General features: G+C 45.0%; 1 protein-coding gene across 12 annotated transcripts in view; it reads left to right on the top strand.

The window, feature by feature from the left end:
* ZNF366 (zinc finger protein 366) overlaps positions 1-15,945 on the top strand; it is a 293,096-nt gene extending 277,151 nt beyond the window's left edge. For all 12 annotated transcript variants that reach the window (XM_074328844.2, XM_074328846.2, XM_074328845.2 and 9 more), the window contains 2 exons: positions 8,623-8,797; positions 11,816-15,945. In XM_074328844.2, coding sequence (XP_074184945.2) covers positions 8,623-8,797; positions 11,816-12,354 — 714 coding nt within the window. In that variant the 3' untranslated portion in view covers positions 12,355-15,945. The remainder of the gene's footprint in view (positions 1-8,622; positions 8,798-11,815) is intronic.
* The last annotated feature ends 233 nt before the right edge of the window (positions 15,946-16,178 follow it).

Here is a 16,178-nt window from a genome sequence, read left to right as displayed (position 1 = left end):
ACAGAAAGCAGTCAGAGAAGCTTCTAGCACTGCCCTGCTTTCTTCCCACTCCTCCCCTCCTGCCCTCCTGACACTTGGACTGAGCAGTGTTATTTGAGAGCAGGTCTCCCAGAGAGGATGAAAGAGATTCTGAGGTCAGCTCTCACGTGACCTCAGAAGTGCTTGCCTGGACTGGGAAATAACTGTGAGCACAATCATCTGAAACATTGCTCATTTATTCCTCAAGACCATGAAGCATCTTTGTTAAAATCTGTGTCACATTAACTTGGTTGGATTTTTATTTCGTCAGCTGAGATAACGTGTGAGCTGGAGATTTGTAAAACCCAAGCCACTGACTGGTGTTACTCAGAAATGCTCGGGCTTCCGAGGCTTTCCCCCTCCCCACACCATTTCCCTTCTCCACTTCGAAGATGAAAAGGAATCTTGCCCCAGATTGGGTAGTTTCATTCAAGGAATGTACTGGCAATGTCATCCTGGTCATGAGGAGAGGGTGGAGGGGGAAGAAGAGGGAAATCACCATGCTCAGATATCATTAGAGTCTTTCCGTTTGAAATGGACGTTTTCCTTCTCTGTGTTGCTCCATGTCTGACGGGTTCTCGATGATATTCTCAGTTGATCCCTATTTTCTAAAGTAGGGTGCCTTGCTTCCAGAGGCTGTACTTGCCTTAATCCCTCTGCAGCATGTCTCCCCACTTGAAGGAACCCCCTGTGAAGCTGGTTTCTTTCCTGTGTTGGCCACTCCTGGACGGGGTGAGAGGGGTCAGGAACCAGAGCTTCCCTAGACCTCTGTGGGCATTCTCCGGAGGTGGGGGAGGGAGGTTTCTCCCTCCAGCCCTTTTCCTGCCACCTACTTGTGTTTCCCCTCCTTTCCTTCAAGTTCCCAGTGGTTTGAAAGTCAATTTGTATCCATCTTGAGTCATCTGAGCTGAAGGGGGAGAAAACTGCATGCAGGATGGGACTGGTGCAAAAGCAAAGTACAGGGCCCCTTGTTCAAATGTTATGAAGAATTTCAAGATGGTAAAAGCAGGGCATTACACCAAACTCAGGACCCTTCTGAGTTTGGGGCCCTGTGTGACTGCACAGGTCGACCCTCATGAAGCTAGCCTTGGCTGCATGAGCCGGTGGAAACCACATACGAGCTCTTTTTTCTTTCTTTAGGCTCGTCTTTGATTTCCTTCACACCTCAATGAGACCCATGAGCACTTCCCTTTTAACAGAGCTGTTCCCACTTGCCAGGGGTATACCGTCTCCCACAATGGAGGTGCAAACAGGAGCTCTTTGCCACTCTTCATTCCTTATGTTGAGTTTACTCTTGAACTTTGAGCATGTACTGTTTTTTAATCCTATCAACTGGTGGTAGAGAGTGCAGAAAGTTGTTAAATATGAAAGGAGCCATTGCGTAGTTTGTAATCCCCTAAATATTCACACCTGTCCATTCCAACCCACTCCTACCTCCACCTCATCAATTCGGGTCCATCAGTAGTGATTAAACCAGGCAGAAAACGTCTCTGAAACAGAGGGATATGTCAGGGAACAGAGCCAATACAAGAAAGAGGCTTGTGTGTTATATGGGGGCACAGAGGCAGTTCTGTTTCTCTATGTCAAGGGCCTCAGAGGGGCCTAACGGATTTCTTGGACCATGTGGTATCTGAGGATTCAGAGGCTTCTCTCTGGTACCACTGCATAGAAGACTATACAGTGCAGTGCAGCCTGGGCCCAATCATGCAGTGAGTCAGTCAGCTTCATGTTTCCGGCCTCCCTTCGTGAATGACTGCCCTTTCCCCTCCACCTCAATGACAGAGCACCACATATGGTTCAATGGGCATCTGATGGTCAACTTTATGGTTCAGAAACTCAATCTGACCTCTCCTTGAAGATGCATTAGGCTCTGGGTGTTTGATACACCACTGGACCCCGTAAGAGAACAGCTTGTAGCATGCAATGCCATCTCTGAAATGATGCATAGTTTATACTCTCCCATGGGAGATGGGCCTGGTGCAGGAGTTGGACTGGCCATCTGCACAGGTCACTTGTTCCGGGTGGGTAGGCTCTCTCAGCAGACCACACTGTAGGTCAGGAGGCTGCCTATGAGAGTGTCTCCATCATGAAAACAAAAATAATTGTATGTTAAAGGGCATTTTTGTCAAACTTAGGTGGCCCCTATCCACTCTTAGATACTTCAGAAACAAGAACCAGCTGTCAGTCACTTCAATCAAGAGCTCTGTGTCTCCTGGAAAGTGCCAGAAGCATGCTGCCAGGTCCTTCCTCTATTTGTTCCCATCTCCCTGCAAAGTGCCACTCTGCTTGGTGTTCTCTTCCTTCCATCACCCTTCTGCATTTCAAAGGAATTTCAGAGCATGTCTGAGTTTTCAGATAATGTAATGAGGCTCGGTGATGGTAAACTAGCTCCAGCTCTCATGGTGGGATGGGCCATCCCAAGATGGTGTCTTGTGGACTTTGTTTCCCATCCATTTTGTGCTGGGTTCTTAGAAATATGGCCCTGGGTGGAGGTTGTTGGGAGTTGGGAGAGGAATAGAGGGCCATTTGCTCATCGCTATGCAATTCACAGCCATCAGAGATAAGTGGCTGGCTGGCTGCATAGTGATGGTAGCGAATAGGCCCAGACAACTAAACCCAGGCTTTATCGTGGTAATGGGCAGCGTTATTCCCTTCACATGATTGATATGGCTGGAAAAAAGAGGCAGGCCTTGCTCCAGCTATACTCCAAGAATTAGTTCTGTTTCCCTTACCCCAAAACTTGCAAAAATAAAAAAAGGGAGATTTTTTTTTCTTTAAGTAACAGATTCTTGGGACTCTCACCACTAAAAATCCTTCCTAAAATAAACCCCTCCCCTTGTTGCAACACAAACTGGTTCTCTCCAGCCCTGTGCTCAGTGGAAACAGCTGTCCACAGCAAGCAGCAAAGTTCACTCACTGTGGGATTAAGCATTAACAATAGAATGGAAAATTAGAGAAGAGGAAAGGTTTCCATTCTGTTTCTTTCTTTTTTTTTCCTTATAAAAAAATTACCACTCTTCTGAGCTCTTTTTCTATTGGCTCGACTTCTGGACTCTCTGCTTCTTGGAGCCAGCTGGAGCTTGTCCAGAGACCTGCGCCTCTAGACTTAAGCCATGTTTTAGAAAGATGCTTCCCAGATTCTGCGTAAGCACGCAGGGCTGGATTTGGATACTATCCTTGTAGCAGCCACTCCATAAAAGCAAAGAACCAGCTGCCGTCTTTGGGAAACCTGTCCAGGAAAAGCAGCCCTCCAGAATTTCCGGGACAAATTCTCCTTTGAGATGGGTGAAGCCGGGAGCTGCCTAAGTTATGAATCACCAGGTTATCTGCAATGTGGTCTGAAACAGAGGCCTGAAGGCCAAGAGCAGACCTGACAGGAGAGGATAAGGTCTCCTCGAAGAAGGACCCTACCACCTCCACCAAACAGGCTGCATCTTCCCCGCCAGCTCTTGGACGCCTCATAGGAGAGAAACCAGGTCCGGACTTTTAGGGGCCCAGTACTTGAGACCAAGGTTCTCGGGCTGGCATGGAGGGGGTTAAGGCAGTGACCAGATAGCAGCCTTTTGGCAGCAAAGCCCTCCTCAGCAGAAGGAAGGATATAGCCGTATGAACTGCCTGCTTAACAATGCCTCACATGTCCCCAGAGGCCCGCCTGCAAATAGATTTCATCTTGCTTTCTCTTGTACTTTTCAAAGCTTCCTGTTTTCTCACGGCCCTTTTGGATAGTTTACAGTCTCTCTCTCCCTCCCTCCCTCTCTCTCCCTTTGAGGAAAGGAACACCCTTCTTATTAAAAGAGAGAGAGAGAGAAGAATGTAGGGGAAGGGCAGTTTAGCGGAGGCCATTCTCCTCAGCTGCAGGCTGCAGCTCTTTGACCTTTTCTCTCAGAATAGGAAAACGCAGCTTCCTGGTGCATCTCAGACCTCAAGCTCAGGTCAGGCTGGGTGGCGTGAAGTAGCGTTCCTCTTCTTGGCTTTGTGGGTAGCCAGCCCCGTCGCTACCCTGTCTCTGCACGCAGCCCACTTGGCTTCTCAGTGTCTCTGGCTGTTGGCATAGTTGCTGGGGCTCATGGGAAGTTGCCTAAGGCATTGCTAGGCCCTGGACCAGGGAGGGAAGGGACACCAGGAGGCTAGAATTTGGAACTCCTTGTGAAGATGAGGAACAGAGCATCTGCCAGCTGTTTAAAGGGCTGACTGCAGATCAGGGAGCCAGATAAGGGGCTCTCCCAAAGCCTGCAATCTAGAATGAATCTTCTCTTTCCATCCACACTTCCCAATGCTGGGTCAAGCACAAATGCTTCCACTTCTATTATGCCTCAAGTAACCTGGCAGGTATTTACTCAAAAGATTCCTTACCTGCTCCTTCCTTTAATATTGCCTCTAAATAATTGGGTTTAAAAAGACAACACCCTCATCTTCAAAGGTCTTTCTATTTCTGGAATATACCAGAGTCTACTATGTGCATGACAATGGTAGTAACGAGAGCTAATATTTATTGATCTCTATTTGCCACACCCTTTACATGAATTATCTCATTTGATGCTTACAACTGTCATAAGAAACTATTATCATCGACATTTTACAAAAGAGAAAACGGAGCAAGTTCTCTTTCCCGCTGAGTCTCACCATTACCTCTCTGCTCTGCCATCTCAAATCCTCATGATCCATGCAACCCATTTTTAAAGAACAGTTAAAAGCATTTGTTCCAATTTTGTATTAAATATTGAGGTTCACCCACCTCTTAAAAAGTAGGTATAAAAGTGGGTATCCGTGGAAAAGCTGAGATTTAATGTCAGACACACTAATACCCCTCATTAGAGCAACCCTGATGACCACCTGCAAGATGAAATCTGAGTTCTTACCATTCATTCCAGCAGCTTCCTGCAACAGTACCTGCCCCTATTTGATCTTCTCGGATCTTGGCAGGAGATGATTCAGCAAGTATTGACTTGGGCAAGCTCTGAGCCTCACATCTCATGATTAAGGGGGGACTTGACATAGATGTCTGCTTTTTCTAGGAGAAGAAACTAGAGTTTTGGTGCTCTCTCTCAACCTTCCTTTTTCCTTCCCGTCTAACTCTCCTCCTCTACTACAGTGATTCTGCTTGGAGCTCATATCTCAAACCACACCCGAGGGTGCCATCTTTAATTGGCCCAGCCTTCTCTCTCTGGCCCCTCTTCACTGCGGCCTCTCTCTGAAATTTGCAGACACAAAAGATCTCCATATACTCGTGTGTTGACGTGCGAAGACAATATTCCGAGAAAAGATAAAGGGGCCAAGTGTTCTGGATAAGAACCAAAGGGCTTTGTGGAAGGGTCAGAGGATGAGAGGAAGAAGCCCATTCACTGAGCTGTGAATGGTACTGAAGTACCTTGGGTCCTGAGTTAATTGTCTCTATTCTTGGGCCACTGAGGATTTTGGTTTACGAACTAGTGTGTATAGGGTTATACACACTATAATGGGGAAAGGAAGAGAGTGGGTGATGGCAGCTTTTTGGACTATTTACATGGGCTAGTAATGTTTTCCTGACTTGTTTGTTTACTCCCCCAACAAAATACTTAGCTAGCTATTGCTGCTATGTGTATACCCTTTTGCTTGATACTGAGGTTAGCCACAAAGAAAAGGAAAGGTAATCCTTTCATTTCTGAAGATGATTTTGGTGCCTTTTACTGCCCCAGACATCTTGCATTGTTGACATACCTCCACTCAGCCCTGGGAAAGCTCCCAATTGGCTGGCCCAGTAGGCTACCATAAACCGTGAAGGGTAAGTCTGGTATATAAAAACTAAATTTTACCAACAGCACAGAAATCAATCTCCTTTACCAATCATACATCAGATAATATAGCCAACCAGTCATGCCCCACAATGGACCTTCCCTGAGGCCATAGACCTTAACTTGAAGGGACAATATTATTTTAATGTCCCAATGTCCCTATGTACCACTGAAATGTCCCAAGAAGTTCAGTAGTGATGACTTGAGCCAGAAAGGACATTAAGATAGATAGTATGTGTTTACATACTAGGTTATGATAAAGGATTATAAAAGTTGCTTGTCTAAGTCCAGGTAAGATTCTGGAAAATACCATTGGTAGCCATTGTAATGTATGCACACCTCTGTGTGTGTGGGGGGGAAGGTGAAGCGGAAAGAGGTGCGACCTTGGGGCAGGTGAATTGCAGGATCTGCTCTAACCCTAAGGTCACAGCAGCTGTGGCAGCATCACATAGTTGATTATTATCACAACAGTGATAGTTACCTGACCTGTAGTTTAAGGATGAATGAGGTGTCTAAAAATATTTAATGAAAATGCTTTATTCTTCTGTCAAAACAAAACAAAAGGCACTCTACACATTCTTCAAGATTAAGCTAAAATTCCATTTCCTTTATAAAACCCTTTTGGACCAATCCAGCTTCTAATACTTCAACAACCATAAATAATAACTAAAAATGGAATTTCGCCCTTCATGGGAGTCAAGTGCAGAAGGCACTTGTGTCATCTTTCCAGCTCTCTCTGTCTGGCCTGGAGGACAGTGAGACCCATTCAGGCTTGGACTAGTGCAGTAGCCTAATTGATCTTCCAGCCACCAGCTCCTCTCCCCCTACATGTCTTGTGCTTACCCACCCACAGATTTTGCTGTTTTCAGATCTGCTGCTACAACATTAATCCAAATAATCAGGTACCATTCTATGAACCAAATGAGATACACTTTTTGTAAAATGCCCCGCAAATGGAAGCACCTAAGGTAGAATCTCTAGATTCAAAGCTTTCTTTTCCTTAGCTAGGATGGAGAACTGCATAGTCTAAGCTAATAAATGGAACTCTACCAGAACTTGTACACATGTGCAAAACTGGACCACAAATTTATATATCTTAATAAATTGTCTCTGTTGAGAATGAAAGAAAGCAAGTATCCATCCCACATGTAGGGCTTCTGAAGACATTTAAATTACACCCATTGTCTCAGCCTTTCCCCTCTTAGGTCACCTTTTCCAGATGAATGTGGTATGCGGATACTCTGGGTACTGTGTGTGGGACACCAGTGTGCTCAATTCATTTTTGCTAGTAAGGAAGTAAAAAGGGGAAAAGTAATTAAAACCCCCCAATATGAATCATTTAAAAATACAGAACCAACCATTCATTACCCATGCATGGATTATCTGTGACAAATTTGTAATCATAGGCTGGCTTCCTCCTACCAACCACCCCGCATTCTTTTGGGCTAATCTCCCAAGGTCACCATGTGTTGGGTCTACCTATTCTTCTAAGCCAGATCAATTGTCTCCTCCATAGCCATCTGAAGAAAATGTTGACTTCATTAATAAAAGTTCAATCCAGAATTCCCAACATTGGCCCTGAAAATACCTCTCAGTGAGAGAGGAAAACTGCTGTCAGCTTCAGAGGATGCTGTACCGCAAGTCCTCTCTCTATGGCATCTCTCACTCCATATTGCTGCCCTCACACCATGGGCCTCTGAAGTTGCGGCGGAAAGGAGAATGTTCCTTTCTTAACATTCTGGCCCAAGCAGAGACACAAAAATCTTCCTGTGCATTCAGCCCAGCACAGCCAAGGAAGGGCTGGAGTTTCCAAACCCCGCTGTGGTAAGGTTTGGGGACATCAAAAGCAAGCAAGGCGTCCCAGAGCACTGGCTTCTGTTTCACACCTTTCCCGTCTGTATAGTGTCTTTGGAAAGGCAGCTTCTCTTCTGAAAAAAGTTGGAGAAAACTGTTGTGGTCCATCATGCATGTGCACTTTGATGGAAATCATGAGAAACAACAAAGGAAAAAATGAATGCAACATGTTTACTTTTGGTATACCTGAGATATTTTCAGTACTTCAAATCTCTACCCACATAAAAGACACATTCCTTCCTTTATGTGTTTCTTTGTTTCTTTTAAATTTAAAATTCATCCCAATAATTAGCAAATTTAAAACTTAGGAAAGCATTGCCTGATATAGTCTAACAGAAGAGATCTATTGGGGGTGGGGTGGGGGGACACAGTATGGTGTGACGACTGACTGTGTGGCCACTGGTGTCCGATGACCTGCGTTCATTATCTCTGCTCCAGCACTCACTAACTGTGTGCCTTGGCCAATCCCTTCAACTTAATCGCTTAGTTTGTCCATCTGCAAAATGGGGATGATAACAGCACCCATCTCCTATGGTTGATGTGAGACTTAAGTGAGATAGTCCATGGCAGGCGTACGACAGGCCCTTCCGTATTGTAAATGTTCAAGTAAACAAGTAATTGTATCTTTATTATTCAAGTGAACTACACTTTGAGCAATTGCTTTTCAGATCAGCTAGTCTCCTTTCCAGAAGGCTGTATTCCAAAGAAGCTTTAAGAGCTTTGTGATTTTTCTGACTCTGACTTTAAAAAAGTCCCTGTACAACAGGAACAAAATCTCATGTATCCTCCCTGTATACGCCACCTCCAGGCCTGTGCACAATCCAGCCCTCCCTGGCTTCCATGGGGCCATTTTCTTTGGAAGCTGCGTAAAATGCCCAAATCTAAAGTAGCAGCAGCTCCATTCTCACACAGGCCTGGGTTCACTTGGGCAGAGTCACCTCCTGCGAATAACCTGTGTGTCCTTGTCACGGCCTGACAGCTGTGTGGGAAGGAATTCAACCGGATGCACAACCTCATGGGCCACATGCACCTGCACTCCGACAGCAAGCCCTTCAAGTGTCTCTACTGCCCGAGCAAATTCACCCTGAAAGGGAACCTGACGCGCCACATGAAAGTCAAGCACGGGGTCATGGAGCGGGGCCTGCATTCTCAAGGTAATCACTCTTCCAGGAAGCCCCCAAGGCTGTCGAGTCCAGTGGGTAACAAAGGGGAGGTGACCCTGTTTTTAGGGGCTTTACTTTGGGGGCTTATTCTTACGGTGGAAATAAAAGAGTGAAATTCTCAAGACCACAGCAGAGTAGCAGAAGCAGGCCGACAGTGTTATTGGAACAAATACTGTTATAATGCTGAAATCTGAAGGGACGAAGTAAACGTGAGTTCTAGAAAGTAAACTGGGACATCCTAACAACACTAGGCTGTACCGTTATTAGTTCTTTGTTCCAGACACTGCATCAGGTGCCCTGCCTCCTTGAGTCTTCATAGCAGCTTCAGGCTAGAGGAACTTCTATTGTCCCTATTTTACAGATGGCGGAGCTGAGACTTCAAGACATTAATTTACCCAAACTGTTGCTCAGCTGAAAAGTGGCTGAGTCAGGATTTGAACACAGACCTTCCTGACTCTAAATCCTTTGTTGGATACACTTCATCGCATAGCTGTTAAAAGGCATATGATTTTTCTTTCCTTTCTAGAAAACAGGTTTGCAAGCTTGGTTGTCAGCAGAAGTGTGCCTGTAACAAACTAGGTCTTTTCTACCTGTTCACAACCAGATACACTCAAGGATAATTTTCCTGCTCAGTAGGGCTGGTGGGCCCACGTGCACAGCAGGGGCTTCCATCTCCCCACTGAGTCCTAACTGGACTGATAAGAAGGTCTCACATATGTTTTCTCAGTCCCAGGACCCTCAGCAGTAAAGAGTTAATGTTCCAGATGTACTGAATTCAGCAGGTTGCTCCTTAGTCACCTAACCAGGCAGCAAATGCACTCTGTCCAGCCCAGTGTGCTGTGTGTCATGGCAGAGATTAGGGAAGGAGACCATCTGTGCCCTCTAAGAGATCTGTGTGTAGGGCAAGAAGACATACCTGTATGTCACTTACAAAAATCACATTAGCTGGCTACAGTTTTCTGACCACTAGTATGATCAAAGTGCAGGGTAAGACACTTTAGAGCTCATTCCCGCCATGCCACAAAGTAGACTGTGTAATTTTCATTTTATATAAGAGGACACCAAAGCCGAGAGGTGTTATAGTAACTGCTCAAGGTCAAACAACAAGTCTGAGGGCAAAACTGGACTTCCAACCTGAGAATTTCTGAGTCAAGCCAGTGCTCGCCACACTAGGTGCAAATATGGGGTGATTCATTTGTGTGTGCTGTTTCTCCCACCCCTTTACAAAATATGTGGTCCCGTAGGTACACGCACTCATAAATAAGACGCGCATGTGCACACACAGCGTGCAACAGAATGATTGGAGCGCTCAGCTTTTTCACAGCACCCACTGGGTTTATGGTGACTCCTCAGTGACAGGGAACTGTAGTCATCATAGAACAAGGCCTGGAGTTTGTGCAAAAGCCCAGAAACAATTCTGGTTAAAAAACAAAACAAAACAAAATAATTATTTTTCCCCTGAAAATATTTTTCTCCTGAATTATTCTTTGCATCTGTAGTTGCCTGAGGCACTTCCCAAGCTAGTACTAGATTTTTCCAGAATAGATGAACTTTGTTCCGTCTCCTGGGCTGGAGACATAGAAGGCAAGGATGAGACTGTCCTCCATCTGAAATCCTACCCTGGTCACCACGACTACCTTCTATGATGCTCAAATCCGAAAAGGCATCCAACGACTTTGTCATTGTGGAAAAATAAAGAGCATCGCTATATATCAGAGTTGCTTTGAAAGTTCTTAACAGACTTTCAACAGTTTTAATGTTTCCATGTACAAAAGGTGTTAGCATTTTTTCACTCCAGTTTTTGAAATGGCTCAAAAATCATGACCCAGATGAAAAGACCCTCCCTGGGTCCCCGACAAGATAAAAGCTATAGACAGCTTCATTGCCTGACTTTATCATAAAGTAGACACAGCTGGACATCAGCTTCCTTTGTATGCATGCCCTCACCCAGAAGCCTGGCTCTCAGGGGTGCAGTAGGCTCTGGCCACACCCCCGAACCCTTCACTCCTATTTCCTCTCTCTGGTTGTCCCCACCTGTTCTTCAGGGCCCGACTGTTGGTTCACCACGGGCAGAGGCCTTCAAGAGCAAATCAGGTGGAGCGCTACCACCCATCTCTTGTTGGCTGCTGAAAACTCTGTCCTTACTGGGTCCTCAAACTGAAACTGAAAGTGAGACCCCCTCTCATCACTGTGCCTGACGGCAGGGGCATTTGTAGTTAGACAAGGGCCTTTGGGGCGCCTCAGAAGACCGCTGTGTGCCCTCCCTAGTCTGGCTATGCTCAGGAGCCCAGCAATGGGGTGGGCGCCTTGGCCCCAAATGGAATATCTTTTTTTTCCAAGAGGGAAATACCTTTCTTATTGTTTTTTTCTTCTTATGGTAAAATGTATGCTCATTGAAAATAATAAAATAAATGCATTAGAAGTAAAAAAAAAGTATCAAAATCGCCTCATTTTTGAGATTTGACATACATCCTTCTTTTTTTTTTTTGAGAGAGAGAGAAAGAGAGAAAGGTAGAATTGGGTTTACACTATAAATATATGCAATAAATACACATTTTTTTACTTTAAATATATAAAGAACACCTTTTTATGATCTCTACACCTTCTGTACATAGTTCGTTGTAGGGATGTACTATTATTTATTTAAACAAACCTCTATCATTAAATAGATGGTTTTCACAGTTTCACTATAAAAATGTGGTGATGAGCCTCCTTCCACGCACATTTTGTGCACCTGCCGGCCTATTGTCATAGCTTAAATTCTCAGTAGTGTAATTGCTAAATCAGAGCTATACTTGTTTTAAGCTTCGGGTGCATGTTGCCAAACTCACCTTCAAGGGGTTATTCCCATGTTGACCCCATCTGGAACAAGGCCCATCTCCACATCCTTTCTGGGAATTTATAGTAAAAATGTGAAATCAGACTACCCTGAATGGCCCCTAAGTACCATCCAACGCCCCGTATTCTGAGTCTTTTCCTGGGGCATGAATTCTGCCTTTGCTCTCGCAGGGTTTGGAAGGGGGAGAATCGCCCTGGTGCAGACGGCGGGCGTCCTGCGGGGCCTGGAGCAGGAGGAGCCCTTCGACCTGTCCCAGAAGCGCCGGGCGTTCCAGTCTGATGGGGAGAGCGCCAGGGGCAGCTCCTGCCATGAGGAGGAGGACGATGACACCTGCTACGAGATGGAGCGGGACAGTCCGGGCCTGGCCTCCCAGAGCGGGCAGTACTGCGCGCCCCAAGATCTCTCCACCAAGGCCCAGCCAGCCCCCGGGGCTCTCCAAGAAGCCTGTGAGGAAGAGAAGGAGGAAGAGGAGAAGAAGGACATGCCACAGGAAGAACGCCCGGAGAAGAGCAAGGGCAGCCTTGGGGCAGAGGGCTGCCAGGAAAGAGACTGTGCCCTTAGAGACGGCTGTCCCAGCCTCAGGGCTCTGCAGAGCACCCGGCGGAGTGCCTCCTTTTCTGATTACTTGTACTTCAAGCACAGAGATGAGGGTTTAAAAGAATTACTGGAGAGGAAAATGGAAAAACAAGCAGTGCTTTTAGGTATCTAAGTGGGCAGTTTTAGAAATACGTTTGGAGAAAGAGAGCTAGGCGGTTCAAATATAGCTTTCTGCATGAGCTGTCATTTGCTGGAAGCTGGCAAATGGCACACCTCTTCACAAATGGCTCAGACTAAATGAGCAGGGACTGTCTTCAGTAATGTAAATGCTTCTCAGGTCATTGATGAGGCCCTTGATTTTTAATACATGTGCAGGGTCTTCTTCAGTGTTATTCGATACATCTCCAGTGTGATAAGCTGTACATATTCTTCTAGATATCTAACTGTAAGCTGATACTGAGGTGCTTTTAGAAATTCTATTTTTCTTTGACTAATACACAATATATGGTAAATTTCTTTCAAGTTGCAAAAATATGGTGCTTGACATGTTACCTTCTTAGTGACTATTTAGTTGAATGTGTGAAAGTTATAATATTTTTCTAGATAGATGAAAATATGAGTAGTTGTATATATATAAAAATTGCCTTTATTAAATAATCAAAAATATCAGAAATGACACAGGAGGGTGAGTTATTGAAAAGAGTGTTGTCACATAATCGCTGTAGAAATAAGATAAAATTTCAAGAGAAATGAATAATTCTGACTAAGGAAAACCCAGCCTGGTCCTGCCTTGTTCTGCTCCACTTACCTTCATCAGATGTGGCATCAGGAGCATATTTGCAGGTGGCCCCGCACTGCGCAGCGTCTACAGGCAAACGCCTTGTGTCCTGAGCACAGCTCCGTCCTGGAAACCTGGCTCAGAGGCCTCGTGCCCCACAAAGCAGCTGCAGGAAGAGTTGTCACCTGTGAGCAGTGGGTTTTTCCTCAGTGCTGGAGCTGTAGGAGTCGGGGAGGAAGTCTCCCCGAAATCTAAGTTCCGACTTACTTGGAGTATTAGAATAACCATCAGCTAATCACTAGTAAGGGAGATCCTGGGCTGTGTTCTCAATGCTGGCTGTACCTTAGAATCATCTTGGGGAGGCTTTTAAAGAATATCAATGCTGGGGCCTCAGCCCCCTGAGATTCTGATTTAATTTGTGTAAAGTGAAGCCCCAGCACTGGTCATTTTCCAAATTGCCCCGTGATTCTTATATGCAGCCAGGGTTGAAAAAGACTGGGCTAAAACAGTGGTTGCCAGGACTCCATAAATATTTTTGTTTCTGGCTTTAGACTCGTTACAGTAGAGAGCAGGAGACTCGAAATCATACTGCTGACTTAGGCTTTTTATCTGTTCTGTAGAGCCTCCCTCACAAGGGGACACACACACACACACCGCACACACACACACACACACACACACACACACACACACACCGCACACACAGTTTAAACACACTTTTTGTACTAGACGATGATGTTTATAATGTTTATGGTCACTCTTAATATGTTTAAAAATATGTAGCCAGCCTATCGTGACTGTTTCTTCCTAGATGCTTGAATCATGATTCCAGTAAGTGACAATGACTGTAATGGGTGGGTGAGCCCAGCAGGTAGGCTTTCCTTAGGCACGGGCGCCGAGCAAAGCAGTACTGACAGGATGTCGCATACGTGTGACTGACCATAAGCAGTAACCCTCTGGTACTGTGTCTGTGTTTATATAAAGGCTGCCTCTTTTATTTCTTTCTTTTTTTTTTTTTTTTTTTTTTTTGGTAGTTTCAACTCTTATTTGTAGAGCTAGGTACTGTTTATTATTTTGCTTCCTCTCCTCTCAAAGTTCCTAATATATTGCTTTAGAAGAACTGGCCCATCTCTGACTGCTGTGTGCTGGCGTTTTCTCTTGGCCAAGATGCTTCCCCAACAGCGTCTTCTAGTTCTTGTCATTCACCCATGTGCTTTCCCATCACTGATGCGTTTCTCCTGCCACTTTGCTTAAAGCTCCTTCCTTCAGCCTCACAACCACGAAGTGCCAAAACTGCTTGGGTTTTCTCCTGCCATCCATGTCCTTGGGTACAGGTACAGAGCATCTGTAAAGGGGATGGTGAGGTGAATATTGTGATTTCTGCAGCGACAAACACAACTCTGGACTAAGAATCCATTCCAAGTCTTCAGAGGGCAACTGCCTTCCACTCATTATTAATATAGCTCATCAATTTCTCTGATGAATTCGCCCAGGAGGCTGACAAAGTGGTCTGTGAGGTCTCCAGCTCTTAGGGTCCTGTTGCATACTCATTCTTTCAGCAGCCATGTGTCAAGGACCTACTTATAAGGGCTGCAGACTTCCCCTTTGTTTTGGGTCTGGCTAGCTGGAATAAGAACCAGGAAATGTAGAAGAGCAAGTTCTAGTCCTTTTCAACCAAAACAAATCATGTGGGAATGTTTGAGGAACAAGGTAATGTTGAGATGGAGAGAGTATGGTCTAGAAGAGGGGTTTTCAAATTGTGTGTTGAGGAGCCAGAGGTCTCTCTTAGGCCCCTCCAGAGGTGCTAGGGGGAGAAGAACTCTCAGCCCTCATGCCATGTCGCTCACAGTGGCTCAAATTTCATCTGTTTTAATATGTTAGCCTTCCAAGTACAATTTCATTTGGAGGAAGAAAAAAAAGGTCTAGGAAAAGTAATAAAAAATGTTATGGAGTATATTCTAAAGCCTGTTTTTAGTTCTTGACTCTGGGTGTAAGATATTCAATTAGAGCTAACTCTGCAGTTAGTATACACTGACCTTCTGAGAACCAAGGTTAAAATGCTGTTTTTGTATGTTGTTGAGTGACCAGCATTCTGGTTTGCCTGAGACAACCCTGGTTTATACCAGTTTATACCCTGGTTTATCCCAGGTGATTACCAGTAGCGGCACCTTAACTCTTAAAACTGTCCTAGTTTGGGTAATAAATTATATGGACACCTATGCATACGTGCAGAGCTCGGGAAAGGTTGGCCAACCTTGCCTAATGAGCTGATTAACCAGAGTGCCAACCTGAAGGAGAGCCCCTGGGGCCGTCCTCAGAGAACTATGGGAGGAAACCATCCAAGGTTACCAGCATTCCAGGGCCAGGACAGCATGACAGTCGTCACGTGCTTACACTCTGGAAATAGGTCACTACCAAATGCTTTCTAGGCCTTTGACCACTGTCACTTTAAGCCAACCAACTGACCAGCCAAATGGCATATTTTTCTTTTATACTTTCCTTTCAGGCCTATGAGTACCTTCTCTTGTTGACTTCTAATTCTTTTATTTTCTTTTTTTTAAAACAAAGGGACTCCCCACTAGCCATGAGACTGAGGCTGACCTTTCACAACCCCACAAGGGTAACTGGTATATTTGTATGTGAGTCATTGCATGAGAAAGCCCAGTGTGTGTACTGTATTTATTAAGCCCTGAAGGCATTTAATAAAATATTAACATCGTGTTTTGAATCATGATCTTTGCTTTTCTGGAACAAAATGTAACAGAGCTAACATTTAAAATCCTTAACGTATTTGGACAACATTACACCAAATGTTGATTTTGTACAGAATTCTGGCTTGCTATTTAAAAACTAAAACTCCAAGTGTGTAGCAACCCAAGTTGTGAATACTGCTTTCTGCTTTAGTGAAAAAGCAGTCTACCTGAAAAGAGCATGTAACCTATATTTTGTTAATTTAAGCAAATAAAGACATGTTGAACAAGCTGAGTTAATTATTTGCAGATGCATGACATTTTGCAAGGAAGCTGCCATTGTCAATGTGTCACTCATGCCTTTATACCCTCTGCAAGGGTGGCTCCCATTGGCTGGGGCCTCAGCCCCAGGGACATGGATGTTGGATTCTCCTTCCCTCGTGGCTTCAGAAAGGATTAATGATGATGCATCTGCAGGCAGGTGACATCCTCATTCTCTTCTTTTTTCCTATTCAGAAAACTTAGTTC

This window comes from Rhinolophus sinicus, chromosome 3, assembly GCF_057876585.1.
Source record: "Rhinolophus sinicus isolate RSI-liver-muscle chromosome 3, RSI-T2T, whole genome shotgun sequence".
Classification (NCBI taxonomy): domain Eukaryota; kingdom Metazoa; phylum Chordata; class Mammalia; order Chiroptera; family Rhinolophidae; genus Rhinolophus; species Rhinolophus sinicus.
The sequence above is the reverse complement of the archived record's forward strand: the minus strand, read 5'-3'. Positions and strand labels throughout refer to the sequence as shown.